Source organism: Sus scrofa, chromosome 4, assembly GCF_054392235.1.
Source record: "Sus scrofa isolate SSC_HxYL_T2T_F1_AM1 chromosome 4, Sscrofa_HxYL_maternal_Yorkshire_Landrace_v2.0, whole genome shotgun sequence".
Taxonomy (NCBI): domain Eukaryota; kingdom Metazoa; phylum Chordata; class Mammalia; order Artiodactyla; family Suidae; genus Sus; species Sus scrofa.
In genome coordinates, this window is record NC_139386.1 from 97,597,883 (window position 1) to 97,608,276 (window position 10,394).

General features: G+C 53.5%; 1 protein-coding gene across 1 annotated transcript; it reads left to right on the forward strand.

Annotated features, from left to right (window-relative positions):
* Positions 1–3,278: 3,278 nt before the first annotated feature.
* Positions 3,279–9,907, forward strand: ETV3L (ETS variant transcription factor 3 like). Its single transcript, XM_001929495.4, has 5 exons — positions 3,279–3,339; positions 3,429–3,666; positions 3,925–4,114; positions 4,564–4,684; positions 8,798–9,907. The coding sequence occupies exons 1-5, from the start codon at positions 3,279–3,281 to the stop codon at positions 9,262–9,264; spliced, it is 1,077 nt and encodes a 358-aa protein (XP_001929530.2). The 3' UTR covers positions 9,265–9,907.
* The last annotated feature ends 487 nt before the right edge of the window (positions 9,908–10,394 follow it).

A 10,394-nucleotide genomic window follows, 5' to 3' on the forward strand; every position in this document is an offset into this window, starting at 1 on the left:
CACCAGGGACCTCCCTCCTTGACTTTCTAATACCCACAGCTTCTTTATGCTCTTTCCCTACTTGCTACTCACAGTACATACAGTCCATGGACCAGCAGCCCTGGCAACATCGAGGAGTTCGTTAGAAATGCAGAGTCTGGGAGTTCCCGTCGTGGCGCAGTGGTTAATGAATCCGACTAGGAACCATGAAGTTGCAGGTCCGATCCCTGGCCTTGCTCAGTGGGTTAAGGATCCAGTGCTGCCATGGGCTGTGATGCAGGTCGCAGACTCAGCTCGGATCCTGTGTTGCTGTGTCTCTGGCATAGGCCAGCGGCTACAGCTCCGATGAGACCCCAAGCCTGGGAACCCCCATATGCCGAGGGAGAGGCCCTAGAAAAGGCAAAAACACACCAAAAAGAAAAAAAAGAAATGCAGAGTCTCAGAGTCCCCATTGTGGTGCAGCAGAAACGAATCCGACTAGTAACCTTGAGGTTGCGGATTCCATCTGCAGCCCTAAAAAAAGAAAAGAAAAGAAATTCAGAGTCTCAAGTTCCACCTTGTCCCACCCAATCAGAATCTGTATTTTAAAGTGATCCTTAAGCGATTCATATGGCCATGAGTGTGTGAAAAGCAGCGCTATGGATGATTTGTTTTAAGTCTTGAGGCAGCACAGGATAGAAGAAAGTGCAATGGATTGGGGTGGGGGCGGGGTGGCTACACACCGAGTGTCAAGTCGGTTTCCTTCTCTGAGCCTATCTGGACACCAGTGTCGAGCAAAAAGTACGAGCAAAGAAGAAAAGACCCTCCCTATTTATCCCTAACGCAGGTAATGTACCTGTCCCCTTCCCATTGGTCAGGTCAGGGCCCACATTCTTCCCAGTTGGCTAATTTGAAAAAAACTGTTACTGGGAGAAGAGAGAAAGAGGAGGGGCGTCGCAGGAAGGCGTTTCTGCCAAAAACCCAGAGCAAAATGGAGTAACCAAGATTTCCTTTGATAGAAAAGACACTATGTTACTTTCCACACCGAGGAGGCTACTCCAGATAAGCCTACACAAACCTCTAGACCTTATGGCCTAATAAGTTCTGGTGGGAGATCCTGCTGTGGCTCAGTGGTAATGAATCCAACTAGCATCCATGAGGATGCAGGTTCGATCCCTGGCTTTGCTCAGTGGGTTAAGGATCTGGCATTGCTGTGAGCTATGGTGTAGGTCACAGACACGGCTCAGATCCCATGTTGCTGTGGCTGTGGCTGCAGCTCCCATTCTGTCCATAGCCAGGGAACCTCTACATGCCGCAGGTGTGGCCCTAAAAATATATATATATTAATAAGCTCTGGTGAAGGACAACCCTTGCCTCACACCAACTGCATCAGAGATGGAAACCCAGAGGCCAGGTGGTGTGAGCCGGTCCCCCATTCATGAGTATTCCTAAACCCTTAGGTAGTAGCTCTGCAGCATCCTGGCCCAGCCCGGGGAACAGGCCTATCATTCTGCTGTCCCATCCTTCTGCTGTCCCTCCTCAGTCCTCTGGCCTATCAGCTCATCTTCCACTAGTAACAGTGGAAGCCAGCCTTTCCCACCACCCTCCGCTCCATCAAGAAGGCTTTGAAACTTAGACATTTCCTGGCTTCCCCTGGCCCACGTCAGGCAAATTTATCTCACTGGGACTCATTCCCCCATCTTTTCCCCATCCCACCCCCAAGCCAAATTTGGAACCGGCAAGATTTCACCTTCCTTGCCTATGGTTCATTCAACAAATTCAGGAGTTCCCATCATGGCTTAGCGGGGAATGAACCTGACTAGTATCCATGAGGATGCAGGTTCAATCCCTGGCCTCGCTCAGCGGGTTAAGGATCTGGTGATGCCATGAGCTGTGGTGTAGGTCGAAGACACAGCTCGGACCTGGCGTTGCTGTGGCTGTGGTGTAGGCTGGTAGCTATAGCTCCAAGTCTGGGAACCTCCATGTGCCACGGGTGCGGCCCAAAAAGACCAAAAAAAAAAAAAAATTTCAATAAATATTTAAGAAGCCCCATGACTCCAAGGCCCTGGGCTAGGATGGGATCTGGGGAGCCAGCAATGAACAACAGCCAGGGTCCCTGACCACAGGGAGCTGACATTCTGAGGGGGAAGGCAAATATTAAACACACAGTGACACCCTTTATAAATTCATCACTAGTCACTGAACCTGCCAACAATCATTTCTTTCTTTTTTTTTTTTAGTGCTGCACCCTGGGCATATGGAGGTTCCCAGGCTAGGGGTCAATTCAGAGCTATAGTCACCGGCCTACCCCACAGCCACAACAACGCTGGATCCGAGCTGCCTCTGCCACCTACACCACAGCTCACGGCATCGCCGGATCCTTAACTCTGAGCAGGGCCAGGGATCGAACCCGCAAATTCATGGTTACTGATTGGATTTGTTTCCGCAGCGCCACAACAGGCACTCTCAACAATCATTTCTTGAGCATGAAACACCAGGCACTCTGCTAGGCTCTCTGCTAGGCCCCTGCTCTTCTCAAATGTAAAATTGTCCAAAGTAGGGGTTCCCGTTGTGGCTCAGTGGTTAACGAATCCAACTAGGAACCATGAGGTTGCGGGTTCGATCCCTGGCCTCGCTCAGTGAGTTAAGGATCCGGTGTTGCCAGGAGCTGTGGTGTAGGTGGCAGAGGCAGCTCAGATCCAGCATTGCTGTGGCTGTGGCATAGGCTGGTGGCTACAGCTCTGATTAGACCCCTAGCCTGGGATCCCTCATATACCATAGGTGAGGCCCTGGAAAAGACAAAAATAAAACAAAACAAAATATAAAATAAAATAAAATTGTCCAAAGTACTATCAAAGTATGGGTTTATGTATGGGTCACCTCCTCCCACTCAAGGTTTAGAAAGAGCCAGCGGTTAATTACATTTTCACTTGTCTCCTCTTGGGAAAAACCCCAATCCTGTTAAGCCTTGAGAAGAGATCTTATTCTCTGTCTAAATCCCCCAGCGGGGGCAGGATCTAGGACCCTTTGCATTCCTCTCCATCAATATAAGCAGCTCAGCCTCAAGCCCCGTGTCCTGGGTCAGCCCCTAACTGGTGAGGAAGTCCCCGGAGGAGGCTGGGCCCTGCCTGGCTCTGGGGGAGCATCCTTCCTCAGACCCACTTCCCAGCCTCAGTCTCTCTTCCGCCACCCTCTTCCCTCCTTGTTCTTTTCTTCATCATTGGCCTCCTTCTCCCCTGCCTTCTTCTTTCCCTTCCTCTTAAGCGGTGACCCTTTTCCCCACAGGCCCAGACACAGCCCTCACTCGTCCGGAGCACATCATGCACTGTGGCTGCATGGCCGACGGTGTCCCTGCCATCGCTGGCAACTCCTGGATCTCAGGTGAGCCTCTGCCAGGTGCCCCGGCCACATCCCTGCGGTGCCACTGAGGCCTCAGGAGATACAGCCACTCACTCTCCTCTCCACCCCAGGCCTGGCCTTCCCCGACTGGGCCTACAAAGCCGAGTCATCCCCAGGCTCCCGGCAGATCCAGCTGTGGCACTTTATCCTGGAGCTGCTGCAGAAGGAGGAGTTCCGCCATGTCATCGCCTGGCAGCAGGGAGAATACGGGGAATTCGTCATCAAGGATCCCGACGAGGTGGCCCGCCTCTGGGGCCGCAGGAAGTGCAAACCACAGATGAATTATGACAAGCTGAGCCGGGCCCTGAGGTGAGAGGAGGCAGCCAACGTGGCCAGAGAGGGCAGAGTTCAAAGAAAAGGGCTGTGGTTTCTGGCACCCCCTTCAGGTCTGATTCCTGCCCCTCCGAGGCTTGGGAAGCACCCTGGAGTGTGCTAAGAGGTCTAGTGGTTATCCAGGAACAGCTCGGGCTCAGCCTTGCCGGCCTGGGGAGGAGGGATGTGGCTGGGTCTCTGTCTCCATTCCCCACCCCTGGGTCAATTCTCTGTTCTCCTCCTTGGACTCTCTAGGTATTATTACAATAAGAGGATCCTGCACAAGACCAAAGGCAAAAGGTTCACTTACAAGTTCAACTTCAGCAAGCTCATCATAGTCAACTATCCCCTGTGGGAGCTGCGGGCACCCCCAAGTCCCCACTTGCTGCTGGGGGCCCCTGCCCTGTTTCGCCCGGCACTGGTGCCCATGGGCGTGCAGAGTGAGGTAGGCATGATGGTAGCCCCTGTCCTCAGGGCTCCACCAGGCCCTGTCCATCTGTCCAGGAGGCCCCCAGCCCTCCTCTGTGCCTCCAGGGCCTATTAGCTTTGACGATTCTTCCCGCCCCCCCTCCCTCCGCATCCTAGTCCCCGAGTGCCCACCCAGGGCAACAGGTGATACTCAAAATCACCGCCATGTATTTAATGATCCATATGGTACAGCACCTGCCTATGAGAGGGGGCAACATCTTCTGTGCCAGGCAAGACCCTTTTAATGGTGGATCACAGGGAAGGGTGTGGGGGCTCAGGCAAGGGTAGGCAGTGGCGACTGAACAGCCATTTTGAGAGTATTTCATTGTTTTAGTGATTGGTCCTTAAAAGAAACATTGTGTCCTGGGAAATATATGCCCGGGAGGACCCATTCCACACCCACACCTGCTCCTCCTCCTCCCCCAGCTCCTGCACAGCATGCTGTCCACCCATCGGGCCATGGCAGAGCAGCTGGCCGGAGAGCGGACCCCTCGAGGGCCACCAGAGGCCTCTAGGGACAAGAAGGGGAGCAGCAACAGTATCCACCGTGAGTGCTTGGGACACGGGAGGGCCCAGGGCATCTTTTTTTTTTTATTTGTTGATTTTTTGGCTGCACCCATGGCATGTGGATATTCCCTGGACTGGGGATTGAACCCCAGTCACAGAGGCAATCTGAGCCACTGCAGTGACAATGCCAGATCCTTAACCCACTGCACCACAAGAGAAGGCCCAGCCCAGGGAATCTTAAGCAGAGGAAGGGAGGACCCTCCTGACTGAGCACAAGGAAGAGGGGGCATGAGTCAAGGGATAATATGTCATGTATTCACTCAACAAACCTATGTTGTGTACCAGCTATTTATTGGGTGTGGGGTTCAGAGATGAAGGATGGCCCTCAAGATGCTTGGAGACCCATGGGGAACAGAGACAGGAGGATGGTCAGTGACCAGTGCTGAGATCCAGGGAAGCACAAGATGCTCTGGGAATGCACGTGCATTGGGGCTTCCTGGAGGAGGCTATACCTGAGCAGGTAAAGAAGATGGAGAGAGATGCCCAGGAAGAGGACAAAGCACTTGTAAAGTAAAAAAGCTGCCAGTGAGGATAGGAAATCTGAAGATCTGCTGAGAGCTTGCACCATCAGAGCTAGGCGGGTGAGGAGAGTAGGGACAAGGAGGCCAGTGAGCCATGAGGCTGGCAAGGCAAACAGATGTCCAGCCACAGAAGGCCTAGAGGTGGGACTTTATCCCATGGGCCAGCGCAGCCCTGGAGGAAGAGGCACATCCAAGTGTTTATTTTACAAAGACAACTTGAATTGTATGCAGTGTTTGGGGTGGAGGAGGCTTGCAACTGGTGTTGGGAGGCTTTTGAAGATAATCTAGGTGGGGGATGATGGGGCCAGAATGAAGGCGAGGACCGGGGGTGGAGAAGGAAGCCCAACCAAGGAGACACTGGGAAGATGCAGTTCACTCACTCATTCCCAGGCTCACTCATTCCTTCTTTCAACAGATAGTTCATGGGCTCCTGTTCAATGTGCCAGGCTCTGTCCTAGGGCTGGTGGTGCCACGGTGAGCAGGACAGCCTTTATAGAGCTTGTGGACAAGAAGGGGGGTTGCAGACATTCAGTTAATAATCCAACAAAATAGGCGTTTCTGTCCTGGGTCAGCAGAACCCGACTAGTATCCACGAGGACACGGGTTCGATCCCTGGCCTTGCTCAGTGGGTTAAGGATCCAGCATTGCTGTGAACAGTGGTGTAGATCACAGAGGTGGCTCGGATTCTGCGTTGCTGTGGCTGTGGTGTAAGCTGGCAGCTGTAGCTCTGATTACACCCCTGAATTGGGAATCTCCATATGCTATGGGTGTGGCCCCCAAAAGATAAATAAATAAATAAAGTAAACAAACAAACAAACAAATAAGATAAAAAGTATGTGCAAAGTAAAAAATAAATTAGGAAGTTCCTGTCGTGGTGCAGTGGAAACAAATCCGACTAGGAAACATGAGGTTGCGGGTTCCATCCCTGGCCTCCTTCAGTGGGTTAAGGATCTGGCATTGTCATGAGCTATGGTGTATGTTGCAGACGCAGCTCAGATCTGGCATTGCTGTGGCTCTGGCGTAGTCCAGCAGCAACGGCTCCAATTAGACCCCTAGCCTGGGAACCTCCATATGCTGCAGGTGCGGCCCTAAAAAAGACAAAAGACAAAAAAATAATAATAATTTTTTAAAAATAATCCAACAAATAGACAAGTAGGATGATTTATTTTATTTTTTATTTGGCTGTGCCTGCAGCACACAAAGTTCCCAGGCCAAGGATTGAACCTGCCATAGCTGCAACATGTGCCAGTTCCTTAACCCTCTGCACCACAAGGGAACTTATCCAACAAACAGACAAGTAATTATCACTTTGCTAACTGCTACAGAGAAGTTCAGGGTGCAGAGACTATCCAGGAAGACCTTCTTGACAAAGTGACACTTGAGCTGGGATGTCCATAGGTGCCAGCTTAGTTCAGAGGGAGGAAGGAGAGTATGTCAAGCAGAGCGAACAGAGTGTGCAAAGGTCCTGGGGCAGGAAAGAGGAAGTGGGAGCAGGCCAGTGTGGCAGTACAGAGTGATGGAGGGTGAAAATGCAGGCAGAGGCCAGCGCTTCCAGGGTTTTTGGGAAGAGGCAAAATCAGATTTTCTGGGAAAAAGATCACAGAGACACTTGGTCAACCCGAGGCTCCTCTGCAGAGGTCCAAGTCCTCTCCCTCCACTCCAGGCACTTTCATGGAAGAAAGACCTTTGGCCTTAGCCCCACTCCAGTACAGCTGGAGGCCCAGAGGTCCCACCTCCCAGAGAAAGCAGGGCAACTGGCTCTGGGCCCGGGTAAGCGCAGCTGAGGCTGTGGGCGTGGGGCAGCCCAGGGCCTGCCGGGACTCGTAGGGCCACAGGTCTGACAGCCTGGAGCAAGACAGCACCTCAAGAGCCCTCCCTGTTCTTCCACCCCCACCCACCCCTTCCCAGTTCTGGGAATGCCTTGGGCACAGAGCTTCTCTCTTTGGGAAACTATGAGGGGAAGAAAAAAAAAAAAAGTGTTCCCTGGCCAGCCCCAGCTTGGAATGAGTTATTTTGCACCTCCCTGCCCTGGCGGGTACACAGGCCCAGCCTGTGCTTGGGCCCTGCGGCACACTAAGCAGGTTTAGGTCACCAGGAGGCTAGTGGCAGCCACATGCCCCACTTCTGGAGTGGGGTTCCAGAAAGCTGTGCCAGTCCCTCACTCCAGCTTCACGCAGAGCCTTTGGTGCCAAGAGCAGAAGCTGCCTCTGGGCAGAAGAGTGGCCAGCACGACTGGGCCAGGGGCTGGGAAGCTGCAGGGCCGGGGCTTGGGGGGTGGGGGGGCGCGACCAGCACCATCTCCTCCACATGCCTGTTCCTGCTGTGGGTCTCTGACACAAACCTCCGGGGGATGTTGGTCTCCACCGCTTCTAAGGACCCAAGGAAAAGGAGAGTGATCCAGGAGAGGGTCCATTCTGCCAGGGGTCTCCCTGGTTTTCCTCATGAAGGATCGTTTTTTACTATTTCCCCCCACCTTATTTTTTGCTCTTTAGGGCTGCACTCGAGGCATATGGAGGTTCCCAGGCTAGGGGTCCAATCAGAGCTGCAGCTGCCGGCCTATAGCACAACCACAGCACTGCAGATCTGAGCAGCGTCTGTGACCTATACCACAGCCCACGGCAACTTGGGATCCTTAACCCACTGAGCTGGGCCAGGGATTGAACCTGCATCCTTATGGATACTAGCTGGGTTCATTACTGCTGCACCACGACGGGAACTCCTACCTTCCCCTTTCATAGGTCTGATTTAAACTACAAACCCAGGGCCTCACAACTAGTTTTTGCCCAACTAGACCAGAACCACAGCCATCTGCTAGAGGGACAAGTTGAGGGAAGACTTGATCCGTTGTATTACAGCAAAAAATATCTTCATCCATTTATCCAGCACCCTTTTTTTTTTTTTTTTTCTTTTTAGGGCCGCACCCGTGGCATATGGAGGTTCCCAGGCTAGGGGTCAAACTGGAGCTACCGCTGCCAGACTACACCACAGCCACAGTAACGCAGGATCTGAGCCATGTCTGCAACCTACACCACAGCTCACAGCAATGCTGGATCCTTAACCCACTTAGTGAGGCCAGGGGTCGAACCTGAATCCTCATGGTTCCTAGTCGGGTTCATTAACCACTGAGCCATGAAGGGAACTCCTATCCAGCACTTTTTTATTGAGCCCTTTAAAAATATATACACCAGGCTGGGTTGAATCCCAAGATCCAGAGTAAGACACAAACAGCTCCTGCTCCCACAGCGTTGGGCACACATATTAAATATTCGCACAAACAACTCCTGATTCTCAAGGAAGAGCCCTGGAAGAGTGTATCAGGGGGTAGGAGGCGGGTAGCCAGGGGCTCTCACCCAGGCTGGGGAGGCTCGGAGACTTCCCCCGGAAAATGACATTTACGAGGAAATCTGAAGAAGGAAAAAAAAAAAGGAAGGAACACCCGGGGTGGGGAGAGAAAGTTTCAAGCAGGAGCAAAGAGAAATGGGACATGGGTGCAGAAAGGGGGCAGCTCCAGCATTGGGCACTCGCTGATTCTCTGTCCCTTCCTCCCTCCCTCTCTCTCTCTCTCTCTGTAGGACTTGGACTTGGCTCTGCCCCAGCCCCCTGCCGGCTCGGCCCCTGCTGCCATTTGGGGAGCCCCCAAGACGAGCTGCCCAGTTTCGCCTCCTTCACCCCGCCCCTGCCACCCCCGGTCCCCTCCGACTGGCCCCGCCTCTCAGGGCCCTTCCTGCCCCCTCTCCCCGTAGAGCAGCCCTTCCCAGGATCCTGCACGCCCGACGCCCTGCTCCCAGAGCCCGCGCGCCCCCCAGCGACCCGGCATTTCCCGGGGCTCCCTCTGTTGGCCGGGCTGGCCCAGGGGGCTGGGGAGAGGCTCCGGCTCTTGTCCCTGAGGCCCGAGGGGCTGGAGGTAAAGCCCGATCCCGCGATGGATCCCAGGGAGGGTTTCTCCTCAGAAAGGCGGGGGCCCAAACCTGGAGAGGAAAACCCCGGGTCCCGCGATCTGGAGAACTTTAAAGCAGTGTGGCCCCTGGATCCTCCTTAACCGGGGCGGAAGATGCGAAGTGTGGGGGTCCTTCCAACCCCATCTCTCCTCTTGTCTACCTCCCTTCTGGCTTTGCACCTCCCCCTGGGTGGAAACAGCTTTAAGCTGCAGGAGGCTTTGAAGGGATAGAGTTGAAACCAAAGGGATGGAGGGCATGGAAGGAAAGGAGCATATGTGGGGAAGAGGAAAAGAGAGGCAGAGCGCTCCCTCCCACCAAATTGCTAATCAGGAAACTTTTTTTTTTTGTCTTTGTCTTTTGTCTTTTTTGGGCAGCACCCGGCATGTGGAGGTTCCCAGGCTAGGGGTCGAATCAGAGCTGTAGCGGCCAGCCTACACCACAGCCACAGCAACGCCAAGTCCGAACCGTGTCTGCGACCTATACCACAGCTGACGGCAACGCCGGATCCTTAACCCACTGAGTGAGGCCAGGGATCAAACCTGCAGCCTCATGGTTCCTAGTCGGATTCGCTTCCGCTGCGCCACGACGGGAACTCCAAGAAACATTGTTAATCTCCATTTTTTTTTTTTTTTTCTTTTTTTCTTTCCCCGGCCGTGCCTGCCTGCAGAAACTCCCAGGCCCAGAATCAACACAAGCCACAGCAGTGGCAACACCAGATCCTTAACCACTGGGCCCCTAGGGAACTCCCCCACTTTTTTTTTTTTTTTTTTTTTTTTGAGGGAGAGGAGAATAAAATTTCCATCATTTGAGGGACCCCATACTTGCTCACATGAGGGGGGAAATTCAGAGACTAGGTTGGGAAGGGGTCAGGAGTTGTTCTGTCCCTGAGGCTCAGGGCAACTCCTTTCTTCTCTGGGGCCCACATCCCTCATCCAGGCTGGTCTCCTGTCTCTCTGCTGCCCCTCCCTGCACCTCTCTGAGTTCTGTGACCCTGGAGCTCCTGTCCCCTCTTGTCCCCAAGACCCAGGCACCTGAGGTCAGGAGAACTGGCCCCGTCAACTCTGTAATACTCCACTGCAGACCGTGAATAAAATGCCCTTGGCAAACTGCCCTCTTGACTGATCAGCCCCACTGCGTGCCTGCTGCCCTGGGATCTGGTGTGAAGCTAAACGGGACCCGAGCTTCCCAATGGAAAGCGGGTGAGGTGAGGCCTGGGTGGCAGTGGGAATCA